Source organism: Carassius auratus, chromosome 13 (genome assembly GCF_003368295.1).
Source record: "Carassius auratus strain Wakin chromosome 13, ASM336829v1, whole genome shotgun sequence".
In the NCBI taxonomy this organism is placed as follows: domain Eukaryota; kingdom Metazoa; phylum Chordata; class Actinopteri; order Cypriniformes; family Cyprinidae; genus Carassius; species Carassius auratus.
Window position 1 is genome coordinate 19,498,797 of NC_039255.1, and position 27,722 is coordinate 19,526,518.

The window sequence follows — 27,722 nt, forward strand, 5'->3', positions numbered from 1 at the left end:
CATCTCTCAGTTTGACTAAAATCACGGGTAAAGACATTCTCGATTAGCTTTTTAAAGCTTTCTGTGGGCCTGTGGAGGACACACTATAATCGTATCCACCCGTGTGGTTTTGTAAATGTAATTAGAGCAGCCACTGCTTGAGGCCGGCGATCTTGATTCTGGAGGTCCAAAGCTCATCTGCTCAGCTAACCGCAGTCCTAGTTGCTACAGACAGCAAAACAGCAAACAAATGAAGTAGTAATTATGACTGGCATGACCTTTAATTTAAAGATTAATGAAAATCTACTAAAAGAGGAATTTTGAAACCAACGTTAAAGCCTCTACATGTACATATGTGGCTGGCAAAAAAATACAAACATGCTCTGGGCTGCCAGTTTGACTGAAAAACAATGCTCAGACAGTCTTTGCATCAGGAGCAGAATTAGATATCGTTTAGTCCACCCTATATCAGCCCTTTCCAATAGCTGTGCTAAGCCAAATATTCCCCTGATAGCTTACTCACATGTGTTTTGTGGACAGGGAAAAACTGTCCTTTGGTCCTCATGCATGTACTGCCTGGTTCAGAAATGACTATTTTGTAATCTCTTTCTGTTTTGGCCAAGAAACTTTCTTCTTTAGAGAAATTTGGTGATAAAATGCAAGTTTGCTTTTGTCTTTCAGCTGCATACTTTGATTAGGAGGGACAATTTTTTTTTTTTTTTCAAATGAAGAGCCCCTCCTGTTCTCTCCAATTCACTCAACAAATACTTTATTGTGATGAAAGGAGGGAATAATCAAAGAGTAAGTGGCGGAGGTGGTAAAGATTGACGAGGGGAAGCCTGATAAGGTTTCTCAAACAGATCCACCAGATTCATGGGAATTTATAGCTGCCTGTAAAGAAGATACAGTTTGTTTTGAAAGGAGATGCTTTACACATACTCATATATTAGTTTATGACTCTATGACACCATATGCTATCTGAAGCTTATAATTTAACATTTGTGTTGGCAATAAACCGGCAGATTACAGTTACAGTATCTAATGTATGTGGTGTTGTGATGGGTAAAGGGGGGCTGGGCTGCTTACCAAACGTTTGCAGGTTTGAGACCCATAAGCTCAATGAACCATCACTGCTGTGTAACCCCAGGTTGTTCCAGAAGGAATGTCCCTGTAATAAGTGTACAGTAAGTCATTTCGGATAAACGGGTGTCTGCTAAAATGGCTACTTACTTGTATCCAAGGCATTCATTAAAAGGAGGGATGGGAAATAAGACATAACCGACAGCAGGGTGAACCTTTGAACTCTGGCTACAAAAAGGACCTTTAGTTCAAGACAAACAGATAATTTGACTTTGTTGATTGATTGATGACATCTAACATCTCATTATTTTTCTAAGGGCTATCCATAACTGTTTTATAGCAAGACTTTTACTATAAGTGAACAATTCGCAAAGTTTATATATTTGAACGATACATAATAGAGAATTTTACAGCCTGACTGAATGAATGTGCCAATTATATTGTATTGGTCTTTTAACTCTCTATATTCTCTAGGTTGTATTTCAGTTTAGTATGTGTCCAGTTGTGTTTTGTACAAGCCGTGGGTGAAATGGGTGACTTGTCAAACTTTCCAAAAGGACAAATCATTCAGTTTAGCAGGAGTGTGTAACCTTACCAGCCCAGTTGTTTGGAGTTTTAAGAACAACAGTCTTTACAATTATAATTTTGAGAAAACAAGGAAAGCCAAGTACCAAGACACTTTGAATGTTAGCTTGACAGTCTAATTTAAATGTGAAAAAAAAGTTGCTTGAAGTTTGATAATTTCATAGGCCTTAAATACAGACACACAGTGAAATTGCTTTACAAACCAGGGGAATAACCACTTCCATTCCATTCCATTACCTGTTGAATTCCTTCCAATTGCAATTCATTAATTCCTCTTTATTCAAATTCAGCTTCCTCTGGAGTGTGGTCAATTTGCAATGGTATTGTTGCCAATATGATGCATATAGCACACTTGTTTTTTTGACTAATATGTAGACTTAATTGTTTGAAAACACCTTCTTAATTCCCACATTGGGTCGAAATGAAGAAACAATTTCTCTTACTTCAATGATTGTGTGGTTATCATGTCCACTTTACGCACTGCTTCAGCGAGGCACCTAAAAATATCGTTCTCCAGAGCCGGATCAAAGCCGGGGTCAGCTTCTCCGTGAATCCCGCCCTACCGTTAAACCTAAATAAACTTAAAGGAGGGGCTTCTCGAGGATAGAGAAGCGAAGGGTCCCGTGCTGAACAGTGTGTGTGTGTGTCAGGTTTCATTCTGAGAGAGACTCGAGCGCGCAGCAGCCAGTAACACAAACCCGTCAGATGGCACGACTGAAGCACACGGACTCCCACTAGAGCAGAGGATTTCTCAACACTTATGGGACTCCATGCACTTGAATGAGCAGCATGCCTCTGTTGAGGACGTTTTGAAGACTGATATTTTCACGTGAAGAGCGGTTTAATTGTCTGAAAAGAGAACTTTAATCCGTTTATTTGAGCACCCCGTTCAGCGTGATAAAGTGCTGGATAAACATCAAATTGCCTACATAAGTCTCACAGACATGGAGGACATGAAAATGCGAATATCACCTGAGTTCAGTCAGGAGAGGACCTGCGTTCAGCATCCTTGCCAAAAGCGCCTTCTGACGAACTGGAAGGACATGTGTGGAATCTGCGTGTGTTTGATCTCGTTCGGAGTTTGTGTGTTGCTCTACCTGAGGACGTCAGATCTGCAGTCCAGGGTGCTCAGTTTGGAAAAGGACAGAGATCCTCGTATCTCCGGTTGGATCTCTGTGGAACAGGTGGAGCCCGTCCTGTGGAGTCGACTGGATCAGATATTAGAGGAGGTGAGCGGTGACTTTCTCCAGACATTTGTCTGTGTTTGTAATAACATCTAGTCATACTTATACAATCAGTTTGCTTGAGTCACGAGTGCGAGGACAAAGTGAAAGAGAAGATGTGCACGTTGCCCCATCTTGTTGAAGTGTTGTCTTCATCGAGAAGTTAGAAGTGCGTTGTTCAGTTCAGTTCAGTGAGCAGAGAGAGTTTGAGGTAGATACGTGACTACGTTCAGGTGTGTTAAAATATGAATTCGAAGGAGCTAAGCTCTTAATCTCCTCGTCCGTATATTGGTTTGTTTATGTACCCTCGACGTTTATGTACCAAACGCTCATGCACATGGATCAACATTTGATTGCTGTACCCACATTTTAGGGCTTGTGTTTATTTTCTGTGTATTAATTCTTATATGTTATTATTTTATTCCTGTTTTTGCTTTGTTGTCTGTTTGTATTGTCTTTTGCTCTTTTTTCTCTCTCGCTTATCTCAGTAACTTTTTTTTAATTCATTAAAAACTAAATTTAATTTGAAAAAACGCAAAAAATAAAGAAAGAACTAATAACTACATTTTTTTGTTTGTTTAACTGGCAGAGAAAATAACTTCTATACTGAAAAAAAAGGTTTCGTTGGTTCAACTTAACATCTACAATAACTGGTTTGGTTGAAATTAATTATTGAATAATACATTATTTAAGTTTACAAATAAAAACGGAATTCAACCAACCTGAACAAAACAAACAAGTTTTACTGAATAATAACTGTCAGTAGATTTAACCTTATTTCTCCAACTAGGTAAAATTGCTTAAGTTTGATATAATTATTATTTTTTTGTATTATATGATGAAAGCCCTTCTCCACCTTGATATAAAAAAAATAAATAAAAAAAATAAAAAGATTCATTACCCTTAGTTGATTGAATTGAAGACATTTTTACACACAACTTAATTTAGTTAATTCAAAACAAATCATTTTAGTTGGGTTAACAGTACTATTACACACAAAGTATAAATAACCACTAAAGAAAAATAAAGACTGACAGCAGTATTGACATTAGCATTAAACTCATTGAGTGCCCACAGACTATGCACAAGCGCTACACTTCAGCCCAACGGTAACCACAAAATTCAGTAACAGCAACTGCTCTAAATGTCCAACATAACTGAAGATTAAAGATGAACATAAACTACCAACATCTTTCCCTTTACTGAAAACACATAAAATAACACTTAAACCCTAAATTTACTCTCCTAATGCAGTCCCTTACAAAGCAGGCTGGGAACTAAAAGTCGACTGCCCAAGGCTACATTTCTCAAAAGCATTGTGAGCTAAGTTGGAGATCATTGATGGCAAAAGCTCAACAATCAATTTACCTCACAATAGTTTCCCCCCCCAGCATGCTTTGCAAGGGACTGCAGAGAGTAAATTTAGGGATTATGTGTTATTTATGTGTTTTTCAGTAAAGAGCAAAATGTTAGTAGTTTGTTAACGTTATGTTTAACGTCACATTAAATGCTGGACATTTAGGGGAGTTTCTGTTATTGAATGTTGTGGTTACCATTGCGCTGTCAGTTGGATTTGCACTTTGTTGTTACATAAAGTGTTTAATAATAGCTCTAATTCACAATTTTTCATTGAAGCAAAATTCACTAATAACAATGAGCAGATGTGCGTGCTGTGAATGTATTTATTCTGAGCTTTATTGGAAGTTGTATATGTTGCGTCAACGTAAGGCGCTTACCTGATTTAAACCTGATTTAAGTAGGTTACAACAACGAAACTAGAATATATAGATAGATTCAGATAGAAATACATCCTTAAAGCAACAACTGCATGTTCACTTTTCACAGTGTATACTGACTCTAAATAAAGTGTTAGTTAATATTTTAACCAATAATCACCACATGAGTGATAAATTATTAAATCCTGATTATTGAATTAAGTTTGCTAGGTACTGTAACTCTTCAAGTGTCAGATCAGACTCTTTTACATGGTTAAAATGTTTCACATCCTACTTAGCATTGCTCTAGAATGGGTGTCTATAAATAACAGAGTCATATTGCCAAAATATCCTGCTGCCATTTTGACACATCCATTGGGGGTGGGTGCCTTAATAAAAGTACACATAATTGATGTGATCCGGTAGGTGACCCACTATCATCCACACTTAGCTGAGTGAATTTTAGTCTGTTCAGTGATGAATATATCTGCTACTGAAAGATTTGACGGTTGTTGTTCAGCAAAGCTATTATTTGCAGCATGCAAGACCTGCTGAATACATTGTGTCACCATATGACCACCTGTTTTACATCAACAATCAAGCAGTTAGGGCTCTCGTCAGCTTTAGCGCTGACCAAGCACAGCATCTGTGTAGAATAGGATTGAGCTTGAAGCGGTGAGGTGGAGAAAAACACTATATATATAGTACATTGCCTGCGGCAGTGGTCCCTTCACACTGGCCTCTGGTGCTTCATCACCTAGCTGCATGTTTTAATATGACAATGCAATCTGAAGCAAAAGCAGTCAGGTGTGAGTCAATCTGAGGCTGAGAGTGATTACAGTATCTGCATAATGTTGAGTCATTTACAGGTGGATCTTGCAGGAATCTTTCAAGAACATATCCAGGTCATAAAAGTATTAATTTGATTTGCTTATTAGAAAATAGGCACCTTTCAGGCATTGTAACATGACAATTAGGCATATTTCATCACCCATACTTTAAGTAATGCAAAAAACTGACAACCCATTTTTCAGCGTCACCATAAAATTGCATGTGTATGTCTCCATCAAACTGAGAAACATATACATTGGAAGTACAGTAACTGTTGAAGGTTAGAATGGTGCTGATATCACAACTTATAACAGAATGTGCCTTTAGGGGAGAAATCAAGATCTGTTAAGAGGGAAAATAACTAGAGAGAGAGAGAGAGAATGGAATAAATGGAAAGAGTGATAAAGCTAGGCCTGTAGGCTCAAAGTCTGGGGTCTTAGTAGTAATCGGACATTGGAATTGTAAAACGTTTTGTCATCCTTTCAAAATAGATTGTTAAAACCAGATCAAATACTGGGCATCGAGTTACTATTAATGCTGGGAGGCAGAGAATGTATCCTCCGTGCAAGCACTGGGACGTCAGCTGTCTCCTGCCATTACCACAACCTTACCATTTACATCACGTCATCTTTACTTCCATACATTGATAAAAATAAAGGGTCCAAGAAAGTGTTTTCACAGCGCTGACATAGAAGAACCATTTTTAGTTCCCCAAAGAACCTTTTCAGCAAACAGTTCTTAAAAGAACCATTTTTTTTCTTGTGTGAAGTTGTGTGTGGATGTTAAAAGTTCTAAATGGAACCATAGATGCCAATAAATAAGCTTTGTGTAAACTTTGTTTAATCATTTTTCACAAGTTTTAAATGAGAAAAACAGGACAAGATGTAGATTTGACTGGATTGTGAAAAAAGTGGGTGTCCAAAATAAAGCCAGATGGTTGAAAAACATTCTTCTTCACATCAGCCGAAAATGAGAGTCGTTTCACAAAGTTATTACTTTTTGATGAAAGATTACTATATATATATATATATATATATATATATATATATATATATATATATATATATATATATATATATATATATATATATATATTTTTTTTTTTTTTTTCTGTTTGGAATATAGTGCAAAGATGAATCATGCACAATGAGACCAGAGATGCATATTAAGAGACTAAATATGATCATTGTTGATTTCATGCTGACCCTAAGAACACCTTTATTCAAGCATAAAGGAACACACCCTACCAGAATTAAATGCTTCAGGTACTTAATGTGCTTCAAAATGAATGTTAAGTCTTTTCGTTTCTTTAGTTCTTGTTCAAGGTGCTTCCCCTTTTTTTACAGGCTATTGTTTGCTCATTGTGACACTGCATTATTGTTTATGAGAGCTTTTTGGATGCACCTTGGTTTGATGTAAAAAAAAAAAAAAAAGATAAATGCTTCTATTTAAAAGAAACATTTTATTTGGACATAACTTGGGAATGCAGCACTGGAAAATCATAAGTTAAAGTTCTGGCAAACCTTGTTGCGTGTGCATTATCCCTGGACATTGCTCCTTTGGAAAAGCAGTTTACATACAACACAGGCTCCCTCCAAATTGTAATGCATTTTCCATGGCTTCTGTGCTCACAGAACAACCGTCTGTTGTTTAACCCTGCTGTCACATTTACAGTATATTTTCATTTTAGCATTCTTTATGTTTTCCCTTTCTTCTTAAACTGCATTAGCTCTTTCTGTTTAACAATATCTGTAGTTCAGTAGTGTGGAAAAACTGCTACAATAGCTTATAGTGTCTATGAGCTGTCTGAGTAAAGACTTCTCAAGCTGGTTAGCAGGTTTGCCACTATGAATCAAATAAAGCCCTGGAACAATTGTTGGTTAATATATATATATATATATATATATATATATATATATATATATATATATATATATATATATATATATATATATATATATATATATATATATATATATATATATATATATATAAACGGGGGCAAGAAAAATGTCCAATAGCAGCCCCAGAATTATTTACCTTCAGTGTTTTAATATTAGAGGAGATATAACCTATAGTATAACCTACAGCATAACCTATAGTACCACAATGCAGATGCTTGACAAACTTTACAATTCAGTCATAAATGTAGCCAGTCAGTGATTATTCTACCAGTGAAATGGCACTGGATACAGTGGGCATGTCTATTTTAGCTGTGGTTTTGTAAGTTTGGGCTCAAAATGCAGTAGTAGCTCAGGGTAATGTCACTTTTGTGGAAATGTCATTTTTTAAAGGAGCACCAACTGTTTTTTAAATCCTGTTCAATTTGAGTTGAGTGTTCACTTTGAAAATTCAGTTTCAATGTAACCAATTCGATTTGTTTCAAAAAGTGATCTAGTATGTGCACATACATGGTTAAACTAATGCATCACTTGTTAGCGCCCTCACTGCACACAGACATGACGCTGCTAAAGGAGTGAATGACTTTAAAGCTATGCAGAAACAACAGAAGTTTTGTCCCCGGTGAAGGTCGGAGCGCCAAATATATTTAAGCTTCTTAGGTCAATATAAAAATAACTTTTAAGTGAGTTTTCTTTTTAATCTATTTCAAATGTCATTTAATATATTTATTTAATATAATATATGTTTCAAATATTTTCAATATATTTTTTTTTAGTGGTTTATTAATTTATTATGATGCTAGTTAATAATAATATTTTATGTTATTGGTTTGAATACTTCAATATTTTCTGTTTGCATGAATAACAAATAAAGACTAACAAACCACCAATTACACTAGCCTTTTTATTATACCTTACACACAATGTGGTTGATTTCTGCACAGCTGACTTCAAATGTCCTGTCTGTTTAATTCCAGAAATTAGCAGCACGTCTTCCGAAGATCCGGGCGGCTCGGGATGCACCTCATAACTGCATCTGTCCACCAGGTATGCCTATACATTCATCCAGAGCTCACCCCTCCTTGACCTCTACACACCTGTGATACTGTGCTCCTCCTGTTACGTCTCATATGCAGTTGAATGTATGTTTCGGTTAAGCCTTTTGAGCTTTGCTTTTTTAAAGTAATCTTTTGTCTGCAGGTACGTGAAGAGATACTATTGTTGCCAGGATAGAGATGTGATCACCGTTGACTAGATTTAATTTCCCATGTAATGTAAATGAGTGAAAAGAGTCTCCTTTCCCCAACCCATTCTCTGGTGTACTCGGATTGGCATTGTTGTGGTGATGTGTGCAGTCATATTTTCGGGTGCTGTTGGCAGTTATTGCTTTCAGGTTGTGTGTGAGCGGGTCGTGATGCAAGCCGGAGAGTTGCGATGGCGTCATAACTAATTAACTTATTAAAATGATTCAATTCTAGTAGTTCGTCACACCTTTTCTACTAAAAGCAAATCATCCTTACAGCTACATTTTAACTTGCTTCCCTAACATAACCTCCAATTGTCAGTCATTAGACAACCTCGTGCGTGTGTGTGTGTGTGTGTGTGTGTGTGAATTTACACATCTCTGAGAACCAGGCCAGATGGTACTGACATCTCCTTGTTAATTAGGCTAGTCAGTACTAGTCATTGTTGTGTTAACTGAGTGGGAAGTGACTTCAGACAGCGTAGTGAAACCAGTTTAAGATGGACATGACTTGGATAAGCACTTTTGAACCAGGTGTGGGGACCGTTTAACAGCAGGCATTCTAGATAATGGCCATGTTGGTTCTTTATTGCTGTGCCATGGGAGAGTGTCTGATCTTGCAAAACAGTCTGCACTTTTACTTCGTTTCAACCATTTAATGTAAACCAGGCAAAGTATCAGTATAAAATGGTCCTAATTGACTGTAGAGACAATACAATGACAGTACAGTTTGTATACAGTGTAAAAACAAATTATAATGCATGTGTATAAATGCTACTGTATGTGTATGTAAGAAAGTGTCTGCATATATGTTGCTCACCATGACCCCAGCTGATGCTTGTCAGTCATTCGAGCACGCAGTGTTCAAATGGCTCCCATTCCATTGTTTATTTTCAGTGCTCAGTGGTGGGTAATAGTCTGTTACTCCATCAAACGCACAGACTAGCATTGATGTAATGTTTCAGCTACAGTTGAGGTGAAATAACTTTTCTGTCCACAAAGGTATAATTTTATGGACCTCTCAACAAAATAGTCCTTAAGCATGTTATTAGTGCTTCCATGTGTTTGTCATGTGCCCTTCAGTATTATTATTCTTAGACTGGCACATTTAAGCGAAGATGATTGTCTGTAAGAGTACCTGGTGATTTCATAAATAATTTTTATACAACATTTTTTTTCAATCCTATGTTTAGGCCGAGCCCGTTTCTCTTTCAGTGCTACTATGCTCTCAAAACAGCTGGCATATGGGCTTGAGGAATGTTTCAACACATCCAAATGAGTTTATTTTTTCTGATTTTGCGAATCCCAAAGGGCCTCAAAGGTTAAGTTCACTCAACTTGTGTTTAAAATCCCATTTGGCTCATTCTCATTCACTCAGAAATCCTCCAAGTATTGTTTTTATTAACAAAGTCAGCATCGGTTCATACACACAGCTGTAAATCCAGCCCTGCACATTTCAGCACTAAAGTGGTAACAGTGCCACACATACTTACTGTGGAGATTCACATTCAATCTCAAATAACTGGGGTGTGCATCTGCACCTGTCTTTTTCTTTTGTGAACCATCCTTTGATCCTTTGATTGAGTCTTAACACCTCTTTCAGTAACCGTAAGTAAACAAAACGTAAAAATTTCATTCCAACTGTTTTTGACTCATTGAATATGAAAAGTTGTAAATATTAAAATATGAAACCAAAAGAAGAAACGACTTTGTTAAAATAGTATTACACTTTAATGTACAAATCAAGTGTTTAATAAATAATTGTATTTTATTGTATAAATATAAACAATATTGATTATTGAAATATAAACAAAACAAGATTTCTTTGAATCTGTGACAGAGTGGTCATTGTTTGGATGTGACAGCAATATCACAAATTCTCCACATATGTGGCTTGTGTGAGAGGGTTGCAAGGAAAACACCAATCCTCAATAAAAGCCACATGCAGTCAGACTGAGATTTGCCAAAATGAAGAGGCAGATGAGGCTGAAATTGAATTATTTGGCCTCAACACCAGATGTGTCTTGTGGAAATCCAATACAGCTCACCATCCAAATAACAGCATTCCTCCAGTAGAGCATGGAGGTGGTAATATCCTGTTATGGGGGTGTTTCTCTGCAGCAGGGATTGGAGCACTTATTAGGATAGAAGGAATGATGGATGGGGCAGAATACAAAATGCGATTATTTTTAAGAGGTGTACTTCTATGTAAAGCTTCTATACCCACTGTATGTTTTCATTAATAATTTTATACCTTGCTATTTTAACTATCATGGCAATCATAATAGACAGATGTAAACATAGCAGGTCGCGTGACATGAACAAAAGCATGCAAGGTAAAAGCAAATATGGTCCAAATAGTATTAATATGGGTTTACTTACAGCGAGGATAAACATGATTTATGCAACCCCAGCGTGATTTGTGTGGTGATTTATTAGCTGCCAAGAGCATGAAACCATTGAGAATACATTTAGAAACCAAACACTCAAACAAGCCAGCTGAAATGACCACAACACTTTAATAAATATTTCAGTAAATTTATGTCTTTGATTTTGTTTACTTCTGTACGATAAACAGTTTTTGGGTTGTTGAGTCACCGCTTGGTAAAACCAGTTAAGCACCACTAGTTTACAAGTGTTTTGGGACATTTTTCAGTGTGTGTGCTATTTAGCAGTGACCCTCTGAACTGATGTGTATGTATAAACATCATTATTAAAAGAAAATGTCATCTGTGGCTTATCATAGATGGCTGGATGTCTGACAGTTCTGTTAACAGCAACTGAGGCATTGTCACTATTTAGTCATCAGAGAAAACAAGAACGAAGACTGTATACATAACAACAATGATTTATAGCCCTAAAAAATGTTTTTGGAACGAGGTGTTTATCTGCCCAGCCTCTTTACTGGTATCGAAAGGTCACGGTGACGTGAAAATCAAATGCACACTGTTCAAGGTGTGAATGAACTGTGTAGACAATTGTGGCATACTGATGGATATGATGCTCTTTTTTCTAGCAGAGATTTGTAAAAATTATCCCAGAGGCACTTACTGCCAACAGCTTTGTCAGTGTAAAGGAAAAACTCCCATGACAGTTAGATTGAATCCGGGCCCAAGCGCCCAGAGGACCCTTGAATCCACACATTGTTTCCCGAGAAGCTGAATGGCACTTTCTTGGACGTAGTAGTAGGAAACAGAGAGAAAGAAAGAGACGGTCGCCCTCTTGGTTTCTTTGTACCGCACACCCTCCATTGCTCTTATTCCCGAAAACCAAAGACCCAATAGCCTGAAGTATTTAGCATCTTTGTGACTGGATTCCGACCGCAGACCAGCATTGGTGGCTTTAGTTGTGTCACCAGGGGTCATAAGGGATTGAGTAAGAGTGCCATCTTTAAACATGTGCATCATGGACACCTCTCTGTTGGTCCTCTGTTGGATTGTTTTGGGTGCCATAAAGAGTGGGACGATTGATTTAGTTGAATGGGATTAATCACGAGTACAACAGGAAGGATGAGAGGCCTCTAAAGCCCCAGGTTTCACTGCAGGAAGTGACATTTGACAGTTTACCTGGATGCAGTCCGAAGAGAAGCAATATCTAGCATGTGTAATCTGAGCTAGACTCTGGGAACTTGATGTATGACATATTTGCCATATTTAACATCCCCATCATCCCAAATCAACTCAAATGTTTTCCTAAGATGACTTATTGCAAATAGAAATAGCCGCAATTGAATTGTTGACAAACAGCAGGAGTACTACAAAATTCAGATGACTAGCATAGCTCTAAGAGAATTTGGTGAGAAATATTTTAGATCTTTTGACGGTGTACGTTGGTATCTTGGCAAGTCTGAGCACAGTTTGAGACCTTGTTGTGATATCTTCTGAAATTCTGGTGAGATTTCTAGGGTACCTTCTCATTAGAATCAGCCAAAAGTCTCTAATATAATTGCTGTCAAGGAGACACTAATGAGATATTAAAGAGATATAATTTGGGGGAGAGGCTTATCTCAACTCATTGAGGTTTGTATATAAACCAAAACAAACTTTAAAAAAAAACTAATAATTTTGTATAACTGATTGTCACAATACCCCCGAAAAAAGTTGGTACTAGAACAAAAATGTTTGAAACTATTACTTTATCTATTTTAATATGTAAAAAAAAAAAAAAGGAATAAATTATAACATTACATCAGATGTGTTGTTCGGAGCACATGGAACACATTATAATGGAATGGATCTATTTTGACGTCAGATTTTTCTTGTCCATTGCTATAGTCATCATTGTCAATCATTGACAATTTCGGTTGCAATAATGTATTTAAATTTAGTTGTCCCTCCCAAAACTTTGCATTGTGTACTTGACAGCATGGAAAATAAGACTTTTATTCTTATTTTGAATGGGTCACTTATATAAATAGCGAGTCAATTTGTAAAAAAACTTCAGTTCAACACATCCTTACTCTTGCAAAAACTCCTTTTATAATCAGTGAAGCTTGTTTTTATTTACAGAGTTTATGCTTTGTTGGAAAAGATTCACAGGTGCGGAAAAAAATATTTTGAGCATTATTGAGTTCCATCGCATTCACATACACAACAGATGACTGTGATTGGCTACATTGATCAAAGGCGCAAAAAAGAAGTTGTGAATTAAAACCTTTGATGCTCTTAAAAGAATTCTCACACAAATATACATAGGAGTGTTTGAAAGCAGCTGCCCGTCAGTGGGCACCAGACTGACGCGATACTACTGGTACTTCAGAAAGGCTGGTTTATTTACATTTTTAACATTTCAGTATCAACTTTTTATAACACTAGCTATTCTAAAGACAGAATTGTTTTTTCTTGGCAAAAGCGAAAATACTTTGGGCGGAGCTATCCTCATAGAAAACATAAAATGTTTTGCAGCTCATTGGTTTCTGTCGTACAGAAACATTGGCTTTTTATAACTTGTTGCTTTATTGTGCCACACTTGTTAGAATACAGTGTATAAGTCTTGCATTATGGCTGTAGCATTGCATATGGCACACAGTGTCAGAGCTCCCTCAGGGACATTGTGCACACAGCACATGGCATTCTGGGCACTCAGAGAACACCCAATGCATGGCCTGATGACAGACCAATGAAGACCCTCAGGACTGGATCAAAGACCACTGCAGTGTTTGTTGGTAAGAGAGAACGAAATACACAGAAAGATTAGAAGCAGCATCACAGTGTTTAAATTAACAAAGTACATTAAAACCAGTTGATTCTATCTCTCGAACAGCACAAGAGAAGAAGAAAAGAAAAAACGCTCTAGCAGTTACAGTTAAAAACAGCTTAATGCTCTTGTAATGCTCTTGGCTTCCTCTGATCCTCAAAACAGGGTCAGGTGAATGGACCATGCAGCTGGTGATTTAGTTCCAAGTTCACCTTGGCGTGTTTGATGACAGGAAGAGGGGCTTTTGGGTCTTGTTTCCTCGCCCGTGATTACTTTACACAGCATCTGCCAGAGAGCAGCCTTACTTGGGAGAGGTTTAGTCTGTGAGTCATGCCCTACACAGACGAGAGATCTTCAGATGGAAAGAGAGAGGATGAGACTGTGAAAGCAATAGGGTTGGGAAAACTTAGAATTTAAGAATTGGCTTCTTTCATGAGTGTCACTCTATCTGTCTGTCTATTGTTGATGCGTTAACTTGAAATAAAGAGTTTATCTGTTTCTGATGACTAAAAATACTAAGTTACATTTTAAATGATTCACAACCGGATAATTGGTTTTTGTATGTGGGAAAGAGAGAGGGAATAACGTGTCTGTTTTTCACATAACAGATGTTGTGTTGGATATTTATTCCTGAAGTCATCACAGAAGATATCCACATTGTATATTTGATTCTAAACAGTTTGTAGAAATATTTGTGGCTAGATGGCATGAGGCAAAGATGGCATGAGGAATCTTCACTCCAAACAAACAAACAAAAAAGTATTATGACATTCAGTGGTTAAAGGTTATTTTGGGTATGTTGCTGGAATAAGTAATTTGAGGAAATGCGCAGTCATTCAACTGTGGTTGGCCAAAGACGAGCAGCAGTTTTTGTTTCTACAGATGCATGATAGTGAATCAGTGAAGGTAAAATTATGTGTAATCAAAACCCAGCTCCATTAGGCCTGTCATGAAAATAGAGTTGGAATGTCTGTAATGAAAAAAAAATTACATCAATGCTTGTCTGGATATACTGGAATATTATTTGAGCTACAACAATGCTGCGGCCCTCCATTTAAATTTTTTTCCTAGAAACTGGGTTTACATAATGGTGGAATAATGGAGCATAGAATTATGCAAATAACTCAATGAAAAAATAAATCAAAACATGCAAAAAATGTGACAAATTGTCATATTGTCAACAGTCTCTGCTTGTATATTCTGATTCTGATTCACTGTTCATTTGCTTGAACAAACTTCAACGTGGGCACACCATATTGAAATATCTGCTCCCTCACTCTCTGGAGGACAAAACACATTAATAAACAAATAAATAATGTTAGTAAGTAAATCCAGTCAATTATGTCTCTATTTGCTAGAAATGTGAGTGCAACTAGTGCATTTTTCTCTATGGGAAGATTTATCACAAATATTTTTAGTAAGAGAGAAATTCATGCAGGTTTAGATTTTTTGTTTGGGCATGATCCAACCAACATAAAAATCTTCCAACCAGGTTTTATATTCAGAGAAATCTTAAGTACTTTCACAGATGGTGATAAAAATTAGAAGTACAGTAAACTGAAATGATATGATCTCCCAGCTGAAAATAAGAATGATATCAAATGCTGTGCATCTGTGGTCACTTCTACTGGCCTTTTTGAAATAGGTTAGTTCAGTTGCAAGCTTTAGTTTGGAAACCTGAAGAGCTAATCTTCTAAATCTTTCTGGTTTAACAGATCTTGTGTATTTGCATCCCCTGCTGAATTCCACTTGTTGCAAACTCTGTATAATCCGCTTTTGGAAGAGACACAGAATTGACAAAAAAAAAGTACTTTGGAAAAGTGTTTTAGTGGAAACTTTGCAGTAGTACAATTTAGCAGTAGCCAGTGGTGAGGCCACATAAGGTCAGGTTGGCACTGGTCCATCTATGGACTATGGTCCAACTTTAAAATTAAAATCAACAGCAGTTTGTTGCACAGAAATCATAGTTTACATATGTATATAATATAATTCAGGTCAATGCATGTTATCAGGCAAATTTATTAGTTTAAATTATTCATAAAAAAAAAAAAATATATATATATATATATATATATATATATTTATATATATATATATATATATATATATATATATATATATATATACACACACACACACACACACATTTTTTTATCTTATATGTTCATTCTCTGTTTAATTTATATTTGTAATATTGCATGTAAAATGATGAATAAATAGCTAATTCTGGTGTAAGTCATAATTGTTGGCAAGGGACAGTACAGATCTTGGAAAATATGGTTACTGCTACAAGGTCCCTTACGATAGATGTTAAATTGAAAATGTATTGAATAGGACTCTTAACAAAGCCAACAATACAAAATCAAAACCTAAAGTGTATACACATTATGTTACAGATCATTGAACCACTGGAGAGCAGTAAATTTCATTGAAGACAGACACAGGATCTGCATTTATTCCAGGAGGCTGATCGTCTGATATCATAAACCAGTGTGGTTTGTGTGCAAGTGTGTGTGTGTGTGTTTGTGTGTGTGTGTGTGTGTGTGTGTGTGTGTGTAATGCATAGTCCTACTCCCCTGAGGCTGAGTGTGTGCTGGCATCATGGGTTGAGGCCCCGCAACTTGCAGCAGATTTCCTGTGGGCATCAAGGTGCATTCCACTCGCTGCTGCTCACAGGGAGCTCACACACTTAACAGCTCTGGGCTGAAGTCCAAAAACAACAGATTTTACTGAATTTGAAAGAAGAAGAAAAAACAATTCCCTATTGGACTATTTTTGTTCCTCAGGCTATTGCTTTAACGGTAGTTGAAATTGTAGTAGCACATTTCTAAAGGTCGTGTGTCACCTTTTAGAGTCTAAGACTAATTAAGTGCTTGAAAGTGTTAGCAGAAGAGGATGTCGCCAGCATGGCCCCCCGCTCAGAGGCAAACCTCAGTCCTTAAATCTTTCAAATATTATAACGATAGATTAGTCTGGTTATGGTTTAACTGATGATGCCTGTACTCTATAAATAAAATATTACCAAATTGCAGTCAATATCAGAATATTATTGTGCATGTACATTTTGAATTGTACTGAGTGTGAATAGAGCTGTTTTTGACAAGGTAAAAATAGTGTTGTTTAAGGCCCTGTACACACGAACACGGGTATTTTCAAATCGGTTTGGCCATTTGTCCACACGCAAACACAGTATCAGGTCACTGAAACCGAACCTTTTTGAAAACCCCTGCCAGGGTGAAGATTTTCAGAAACACCGGTTGCAGTGTTGTTGTGTAGCTGGTGAAACCGGAGATTTTGGCTTGTGACGTTGGAGTGCGCACTGTCATCTCCTTTGGTTGATGTCAGATAGTGCACCGCTGTCTACTTTGTTTGCATGAAGTGAGTCGGTGAGTTTGTGATTGGTCAACATGGCTTGGAAAGCTCCTGAGAGCACTTCATAGCATATTTTTGCTTTCTCATGTGGACCAGATTTTTATATAATAAAACATGTTTATGTGTGTACTAGGCCTTACATGACCATTGAATAATTTCAATCAAAGTATGTTGCAGACATTCATGAAGAGACTAAAGAATCATACAAACTTGTGGAAAATGGTCATCCGATGTCCCCTTTAAGTTTTTTAGGAAGATAATGGTTCCTGAAGGTGTGTACAGTATAAATGTGACCTGTTAAATTCTGTATGTTAATAAACATTAGATAAATTATTTGGTGGTCACATTTTTGTTTTTATGTTTGAGCTTCTATATCTCTATTATCATAACAGTCTGAGTGATTCTGATTCCTGAACAGTAAACTTTGAAGTGTCAGCTTTGTGAACAAATGTTGATTATGTATCTAGTCAGAAAGAATCATGAGCAGAAACCTTTTTATTCTGGGTATGTAATTTCTGTCTCCATTCCAAAGGTAAGGTAATTGGTTAAATGCATGGCACTACGACCAACTTAATAATAAAGATACATCTTCTGATGCAAAGCTAGGGCACATCATCAGTGATATTACCAGTGGTCATTGGGTGTTTCGGGTCTTTCGAACATCAGACAGCCACGCACAGGTGACCCAGCTGAGGTTGATCAGACCCTAGCAGCGCTCGACCATGGATCTGCTCTCTTTAACCAGAGCCACATAGAGGCTTTTTCTGTCTCCTCTGTGCTTTTATAGATGGCCCTTCTCCTCCTCTCTCCAGTAATGCGGAGTGCAGTATAAGCTCTGCAGAGAGTCTGTCCTGCAAAGCCTCTCCAACTTCCACTGGCAAGCACCTAGCCTTCCATCCTTTCCTGTGACAGTCGCTGACTAAACTGCTCTACTTCTCCTTCTTTCGCTCTTCCCAACGCACTGTAAGCTCCTGCATGATGAGACTCTTCATTGCCTCTGACACCAGGGCAATGTCAGGCCTGAGGGGGGTTTCAGCGACATGCTGTGGGAACTTGAGTTGACTGCCCACAGTCCTGTGCACTGTTGAGGAACCCTGATGTTGCTCTAGATGTTGGTTTTGGTTTCTCCCCAGCTCTGATGAAGTAGGTGGTTTGTTTCCGGGGTTTGGACCCTCGACAGCTCATGATGGCACTGCATATGCTCTCTGCGATGGTCTTGAGCACCTGGTCGTGACGCCATCGGTATCGGCCTTCCCCCAGAGCTTTAGGGCAGCAACTCAGAACTTAACATTTTAATTTAAGGTTTAATGTAGCAATGTGGTCGCTCAGTTTTTAAAGATCAGTTTTAATCATATATTTGTTAATAGATTTTGAATAAAGAAATTAAATGTTATAACGCACAGGCCGTATTGATTGCAAATACAAAAACAAGACGAGTAAAGAAAACGTGGTACTTATTAAAATAATCACCCTTTACTTAAGTATCTGAACACAGAAAACTGCTGTTAATAGGTTAATATAACGTTTCCCGTTCTATGACTTGTAAAATAATGGCAGCTTACTCTGATGAACACGGCTCTCCTCGGAGCAGCCTCGAGCACTGCGTCTTCTTCTTGTGTGACAGGTGTCAGCTTTAAGGTACAGTACTGCCACCTGGGAGTATTTACATGTGGTGTTATCATAAGAGAACTGTTCGCTATCCGCTATATCGCTAATACTGGTATATCGCCACACACTAAATTAACACAATATCGATAATTGTTGCTTTGAATATCATGGTTATCATCAATATCGGTATATCGCGACACCCCTATAACACGCAAGGCACAGGTTTTATTATCTACTCAACTATGGAATGGAGTGAATCAGGCATGTGTTTGCTTAACAAGTCAGATACAAAGGTCAGGTCTTGGACTCGAGTCCGGACTCGAGACCTTGAAAAGTATGAATCTGAAATATATTTTATTTTACCTGGATATTTGCATATTTTCATAGGGGCCCATCAGGACTGCCTATGCATAGGGCCCGGGATCTTGTGTAATGCCCCTGTTAGCTTCAACCCTAATTATACACACTTGAACCAGCTAATCAAGCTCTTACTAGACACACTAGAATCTTCCAGGTGAGTTAAGGCCAGTTGGAGCTAAACTTTCAGTACATTGGCCCTCCAGGATCTAGTTTGGAGACCCCTGTCCTACAGAGTTGTTACTTTGCACATGCTTTTTGATCATTACAAATAATAATGTAAAATTATTTACTTAGAATAGGAGATATGCTGTCTCTCGCATCACATACATTATCAGTAGTTAAGTATGTGGTCTTGAAGAGGACCCTTTTTTCTCTCATTTGGACTCGGTCTCGACTTGGACATGAAATTTTTGGACTTGGACTTGACTTGGACTCTAACCTCTTTGGACTCGGTCTTGACTCGGTCTCGACTAGTCATGGACTTGGACTTGACTTATATTCAACAAAGCTGGACTTGACTCTCTACCATCTAATTTAAAGATTGTTGTTAGTAGATTTTAATCTCTGTTATATGGTCTATGGATTTTGAACATTTTCTTTATAAAAAGTTTGAAAGAAAGGGTAATTTCAAAATGATAAAAAGGAGTCTTCATGCTGAATCCTCTAGTTTTTTTAAAGATGCATGCATAGTCCAAAATAATGAAGAAATCAGCCCTCTTCTGACTAAACCCTTGGCATCAATGCTGCATTTAAGCTAAAAAGGACTAAAACAGATGGCCCAGTATGAAAAGACTCACGTAGATGACTTACCTCTCTCTTTTATGTCCACATCAGGCACTTATTTAGTAAATCATCCTGGGAGCCATGCTTATGTCGTTTCCTCTGAAGTTCAGTCAGCTTTTCATATGAGACCAGAACTCATTAGATCAGTGACGTGCATATCTATGTTATTATTGAGAGGCATTTAAAAAGGATTAGGTCACTTGAAGACAGTAATTATAAGTTATTCATTTAAGGGCATGTCATAATATGAGCTTAATTTGCTTTTACTACTAGCAAATGTCTTTCACATGATTCTGAACTTTAATTTAATCTACATGTGTATTTTGTTGAGAGGACACACTATGTTAGTTGAATATGTATTCTCAACTATTTTTAAAGTTTGTTGTATAGTGTTGCACAGTTTTACACGACCATTCAAAAGTTTGTAATGGTTTTGTGAATTAATTTTCAAATGTTGTGAACAATTTTTCTTTTACAGTTTAAAAGAACTCTGTTGTATTGTAACACATTTTAAAATCCTTCAATGTGATCCTTCAGAAATCATTCTAATATGCTGATTTACTGATTAATTATGTTGAAAACAGTAGTGTTAATATTTTTAAGAACTATATATAATTGAAATACATTAGATTTGTTCTTTACTGTCACTTCTGACCAATTTCATGCATCCTTGCTGAATAAAAGTATATATATATATATATATATATATATATATATATATATATATATATATATATGACTGTAAAAAGTAATAGGTTTTTTTCTACTGGATATAACCTTATGAATAGTCAGCTGCAAATATGTCTTGCCCCCAAAACATTTCTAACAAAACGTTTCTCAGTGGTTTACAGTAGTATCAAATGTACTTAAAAACATACTAAAAGTTTACCAAAGTTTGACTCCAAGAAAGGCCCCATTTTTCAAAATGGCTGCCGACGGGTCCTTAAAATGACCATTACTCCTTTGTATTCCTCCTAGACCAGAAATATTGGTGCCTGATAAATGTTTTTGGCATGTAATATTATAACTAGCATATTTGCATGATAGATAAGTCCAATTATATATTAAAGCAATTGGTTACAAGCATATTTATGGGGAAAATATGTACAATTTCCCTTAAGTACATGCAGGTACATGTGAAAAAAAATAGAATATCATGGAAAAGTTATTTATTTTTTGTAATTTAATTTAAAAAAGCAAACCTTTTATATTCTACATTTATTGCACATTCACAAACTGAAATATGTAAATAGTTTTTGTTTGAGTTCTGATGGTTACGACTTACAGCTTCAGTATCTCAAAAATTTAGAATATTTTCTCAAAGATCAATCAAAAAAAGATTTACAAAACAGAAATGTTCAAGATCTCCAAAGTAGGTTTAATTATGCTATAAATACTTGGTTAGGGCTCCTTTTTCAATAACTGTCTGTGGTACTGCAGGTTGCTTTGACGGGGCCTTCAGCTCCTCTGTATTGTTTTTCAGATATTACTTCTCTTCCTCTTCACAATACCCCATAGATTCTCTGTGAGGTTCAGGTCAGGTGAGTTGGCTGGCCAATCAAGCACAATAATATCATGGTCAGCAAATCACTTGAAAGTGGTTTTGGCACTGTGGGTAGGTTGTGAGGGTTTTGCACTTTGTTTTATGTTTTGTTTCTTGTGTCTAGTATCAGTACATGGCTTTGTTAATTGTTTTCTCGGCCATGTGCTCCTTTAGCCCCTCCTCCTTGTTTCCTGTTTACCACACCCCCTCGTCAGCCTGGTCAGTCTTATTGTACTCAACTGTCCCTCATGTATTTTCCTCCTCATTTATAGTGCCCCTTAACCTTTTTTGTTTGCTGGTTCATGGTCATTCACACCCTCTCTGTCTCTGTATGTGGCTGAATACGTGCCCGTGTCTCCTTGTCTGGTTGGTCTTGTGCCCTTGTCTAGTCCTTGTAGTTCTATGTTTTTGTCTTGCTCCTTATTTTAGTAATTTGTTTGTTCTTGCTTTTTGCTTTTATTTGTAATATTTATTTGGCTTTTCTAGTCTTGATTCTTGTTGGTTAAACTGGTAATTACTTATCTTGTTACTTAACCTTTTATTACTTCATTATCTTTCCTTGTCTTGAGTTTAATTTGTGTTTTTTTCGAGCTTTGTCCTGTCTAGTTTTGTGTTCGAGTTCCTGACCTGTCCCCGTGTGTCCTGCCCTGGTTCTACCTACCTTGCACTTGGTCTGTTTCAGAGTCAGTGGTTAACAAGTGTCTGAGCTCTGCTCTATGGTGCCTTGCATGGTCTTCTCCATCAGCCTGGTTTTGCTGCCCCCTCTGTTGCCAAGTATTCTGCCAGTTGTTTCCTGAAGCTTTCCCAGTGGCTTCCCCTAAGCTGTTCCTGTTAACTGTTATCCTGTTGTGTTATCTATTGTTCACTTCACTACCCTCTTGTATCAGTCTGTTTTGTCAATAAAATCTATTACCTCCCAATGAAATTGGGTCCTCCCTCCTAGATCCCTGACATAGGTGCTAAATTCCTGCTGCAAAATTAAATCAGCATCTCCATTAAGCTTGTCAGAAGATGGAAGCATAAAGTGCTACAAAATCTCCTGGTAGATGGCTGCATTGACTTTGGACTTGATAAAACATAATGAACCAACACCAGCAGACGTCACGGCACTCAAATCATCACTGACTTCAGAAACTTCACACTGGACTTTGGATTCTGTCCCTCTCCAGTCTTCCTCCAGACCTTGAATTCCAAATGAAATGCAAAATTAACTTTCATCTGAAAAGAGGACTGTGAACCACTGAGCAACAGTCCAGTTCTTTTTCTCCTTATCCCAGGTGAAATTCTTCTGATGTTTGGTTTTAGGAATGTGACAGCTGTAGCCCTTTTCTTGAAGAGGTCTGAGCTTGATGACTCTTGATGCACTGACTCCGGCTTCAGCCCACTCCTTGTGAAGCTCTCCAAAGTTCTTGAATCTGCTTTTCCTGACAATCTTCCCAAGGCTGAAGTCATCCCTGTTGCTTATGCACCTTTTCCTACCACACTTCCTTCCAGTCAACTTTCTATAAATATATTTTGATACAGCACTCTGTGAACAGCCAGCCCTTTCAGCAATGACCTTCTGTGGCTTAACCTCCTAGTGGAGGGTTATGATGACTGTCTTCTGGACACCAGTCAAGTCAGTAGTCTTTCCCATAATTGCGGTTGCATGTTCTGAACTAGCCCAGGAGGCAACCAGTATTTATACTAATAATTAATAAAACTACTCAAGCTCAAAATGGAATATTCAAATTTTTTGAGATACTGAATTTTTTATTTTCCTAAGCTGTAAATCGTAACAAACAGAATTAAAACAAAAAACCAAAAGTTTACTTTTTTAAATTAAATTACAAAAAATAAAGAACTTTTCTTTTAAGTAGTCAAGGATGAATTTTGTTTGAGCAAAATGGTATACACTGTGCTGCCAACAACATTACAATGAGTCACCCAATATCAAATGTCAATATTGTATTCTACCATCTTCCGAATTGCTGAAAATGGTGAATTTTGGTTTGTTGGGTTTAGTATAATGCCACCTTTATACTCTAAAATCTATAAAGGATGCATTACATATTAATTACCTTATTAAAATTGAAAAGAGTGACCATTTTAGAGGTTTCACACACAGGCCTCTGTTCGGGCTAATACAGGGTTGTTTATGATCAAAGTTATGATCAAAGTTATACAACTCCAATTTAAGTTACTTTTGGGTGCAATAACTTTTACATCGAATGTAAAGTCTGTGTTTTAGCAAAACAAGTTACATGACATAGGCTAAATTGTTTACATCTCTGGTTCACCCCAAACAATGATAAAACCTTACAGTATTCTCACAAAATCATGTATTCCATAAGTATGTAATCATGTTAGTGCAATTTAGACAAGTCCAATGGATTCACAGACCCAGAAAACATGGGGTTAGACACCAAGATTACTTGACTAAGTCAAATAATGAAGGAGTTAGGATATTTTAAGGGCTCCCTGCCCATCTTGGACGACATCTTGAAAATTACACCTTTCTAGTGGTCAAACTTTGATAAACTTTTAGTATGTTATTAAGGACACCTAATACTACAAAAAACAGCTGAGAAACCTTTTGTTAGAATTTTTTTAGGGTTAGGTGTTTTATTTTCATATATGCAGCCGTCTACAACATATTTAACAAAATGAACAATGAAGGGTTTGCAAATGTTTTTTAGTCTTTCCAGCTCTGCATATTTTGGACGACTCCGGAGATCCTATTGACTCTTTTTCCACAAAGTGACAGGTTTAACGTTGCACTGGCTTAAGATTGATAATAACCACCAAAGACTGCTGCTAATTCAGTAAAGCAATATCTGTTTCAGGCTAAAGGAACTCCTGGAGGCTTACATTGAGCTCTGACCTGTCACCCCACTTCAGTCAGTGCTGATTACCTATAATCCTGTGATGTAGTTGTAGGAATGGCCATTAAAGTCTTTTGATTGTCATCACGACACAAATCCAAGTTTTTTTTTTTTTTTTTTTAATACCTGTTTTTGTACTTCTTTTGATTACATGAACTTTATTTGCCCCACTGTGTTGTGTTGTTGTGCACAATCCTCTCCGTTCCACTTCAGTGTTCCCAGTGTCCAGCCCCCATCCTCCCCAACTTTCTCCCCCTGTCCATGTAAAGCTCTTAAGAACTAATTAGGATAATTAAACAGATAGGCAGCATTTCCTATCCTTTGTCAATTTTGTAAGCTTTGTCACCACCTTTCTCTCTGTGGTCTTTGAGTTACCTAAATCAGCCATTTTCTCAATCCCTCTCTTCCTCTGTGCTTTCATCCCCCTCTCTCCTCCACTAATTTTTTCCAGCCTTTGCAAGGACGTATTAAAGAAGACTTCTACCCTCAAGTCAAAATCAGAACAGAATCATAAAAGAAAAACTTTTGGATTCAGTTCATGTAATTTGCTACAAAACTACGGTTTTCTTGATGGTCTTTGATGTTTTTTATTAGCATTCCTTCAGGACATTATATAAGTAGCAGTAAGCAGTGGAATATCCTACTTTTTTATTTATTTTTTTATGTGTTACATAACCAATTAGTGATGACATTTTAGACATTTTTAATAAAGTTCAAACACATTTACAGACTCTTTGAAACACTTATCAAAGGGAAGTACGTAGTTCTATTTACCTATTTATTGTTAAACTTCAATTGGTTATATGGAACTAGAAGCTTCTTCTTCTTCTTTTTTCTTTTTATAAAGTTAAAGCTATTATTCTTTATCAAGAAGGAATTTAAAAACTCCCACAAAGGAATTGTTTTCTGCTGCTAGCTTGGAAAGCCACTAGAAGAGTTCCCCAAATGAGGTCTATGTGTTTAACAGGGATACTGGACACTGACTTAACTTCCACTCTAATGTCAAGAAGCTCAAGACCTTTGGTTGACTTCCTGGTCAGGGAGATTGGAAAAAGGCAAGGAAAGCATGAGGACAAGAAAGAGGGAGAAACTAAGAGGAAAAAGTTGCCTCAGAAATTTGGGGTTCAATGAACTTTAATCAAAGCACTGAAAGACCTGTGACTGCCACATGATGTGTTTTGTCTGTCCAGCATGGATGCTTGTGAATGTGTTTGTTTGAGAGTGAACACACCAGAGCTCAATTAACAGTTAAACTGCCAGAGAAGCTAAACAGATGCAAACTCAGCAGAGGGTCGAAATGCAGCCAGAGTGTGACCATTTCACACACCCCTGCTGTTTCTCTTCCTCACTGTGCAAATGACTGACATCTATCAATTGCAATTTCCCAGACAGGGACGGAGTTCACAGGCTGTGGAGTCAGACGAGCCTCCTGTGCTATCAACACGCTTCAGGCTTCCCAGAAATCTGCCCGTTTACTCATTTCATAAGACCTTTGGATCTTGCCAACCGGCATGAATTTTAAGAGACTCTGTGGGAAATTACGTAAAATACTCAAGAAGGAAAATAAGGCAGCTGCCAAATTGTACAGAAGTTTGCTTTGCTGAAATAAGGGAAACCTGTTTGTTAATGCTAAACTGTTAGGTATGTATGTAATTCATCAAAAGGCATTTTCACAGACTCGTTTACGAAATATTTACTTTGGCAAATTAGCTTTTCAACTTCTTACATAGCCAACAGATGGTTCACCAGTTGTATTGGAACTGAGGAACTTAAAGGTGCATTACATTTATGTTGTTTACATTTCACAGGCTCTTTTCCCAAACAACCAGTATGATGGTGTTGTTTTATACTGCCACCTATTGGTGTGGAGGCAGCACTGCACAAAAGCAAAGGTTTTCAGATACAGATATCATTGTAGAATAACCCTATACACAGGCATATTTTCACCCATGATTAATTTATTCTACACCTTCAAGTGTTACCTGATCTTAGTGTGGTGATCAGACAACTTTTTTTCTACACCACTAATATGAGGAAAGTAATTTAAACTTTAAAAGGTATTTTTAATAGTCTCCCCAGGTGACACAACCCTGATGTTTGTCAGACACAGTTCATAACTTTTCGTCTGGGCGGCTGATTGGGTGACCTTGATGTCTAATTGATGTTCTGGTTATGGTAAGGGCCATTTAGTCTTAGAAGACTCTCTTTGTGTTTAGATTTATGTCCATGTAAATCTGTGACTGCGTCCTCTACCTGAGGTCAAAGTTCAGCAGCAGCTCTTCATCAAGCCACTGTTGTTAAGGCATATCTGATGATGCCCTATAGAATGATTTTCCCAGCTGTGAAACAGGTGTGAGAGTGGCCACTTTGTTTGTGTGTTGGGGGAACTGATAGGAGCAATCAAACATGTAGATGCCTGAGGAACGAGGGTATTGTAATTATCTACAACCCCTTAACTATCCTACCTTCCCCCAGCAGAGCCCCAGTTGGTTTGCTCATCTTGCTGTGAAGCATTTGTTTGATGTCCTCAAGATAAACAGGGTTATTTACAGTGCTGAGGACTTTTACTCAGGGGCCCCTTTCTGGCTTGTCAGGCAGAGGTGTGTGTGTAAGTGTGGGACAGTGTCAGAACCTTGTTCTCGATTGCCATGGTCAGAGTAGGCTAATCATATATACAGTACACGTGATACATCAATGCTGACCTTAACTTGCCCTGTTGACTACAAGACACTTTGTACACAACATTTTCTTTTCATTTATAGAATAACAAAAGGGCAGTGTAATGATAGTATTTAGTATGACCTGCCCTTTAATCAGGATGCTCAACAGATTAGAGCAAACCTCAATTAGAGCAACCAGACACTGGGCTGGACAAATATGGCACTTTTCCACTGCACGGTACGGTTCGGTATGGTTCACTTTTGGAGGGTTTTCCAATGTATACAGTACCTGGTTCCTGGACCTTTTTTAGTATGACTTTGGTTGAGGTTCCAAGTGAACCGTACTATTACAAAAACGTGACATGTAAACTCTGCTGATCACGGATTGGCATGAGAGAATCTTCACTACCTGCATCACTGAACTTGCAAAAGTGACACAAACACAAAAAACCCCCACAAGATTTAAATTTGCACAGCTAAAATGAACTGTAATTCAGACAGATAAAGAAAAACGAAATAGTAAAAAACTTACAGTGTAATTAGTGTCAATTAAAAATATATTGATTTCAAGGATAGACATAAATGAGAATAATGTTGTGATGTTTCGAAAATAATGTCTCAATCAGCCTTCTAAGGAAATATATTGAATAATAAATTGAATATATCACAAAATTACACTATTTTAAATAAAATATATATTTTATATAAAAAAAAATAAAATCAAACAATTATGGCAAATTATGGTTAATTGACCAACAAATTCATATTTTGTGGCTATG

General features: G+C 37.2%; 1 protein-coding gene across 32 annotated transcripts in view; it reads left to right on the plus strand.

Moving 5' to 3' along the window:
* Positions 1–2,257: 2,257 nt before the first annotated feature.
* The window catches only part of LOC113112981 (collagen alpha-1(XIII) chain-like), a 96,592-nt gene continuing 71,127 nt past the window's right edge, over positions 2,258–27,722 (plus strand). For 21 of the 32 annotated variants that reach the window (XM_026279014.1, XM_026279016.1, XM_026279018.1 and 18 more), the window contains exons 1-2: positions 2,258–2,873; positions 8,292–8,361. In XM_026279014.1, the coding sequence (XP_026134799.1) occupies positions 2,589–2,873; positions 8,292–8,361 (355 nt within the window). In that variant the 5' untranslated portion in view covers positions 2,258–2,588. The remainder of the gene's footprint in view (positions 2,874–8,291; positions 8,362–27,722) is intronic. The other 11 variants (XM_026279032.1, XM_026279035.1, XM_026279040.1 and 8 more) reach the window with 3 other exon arrangements.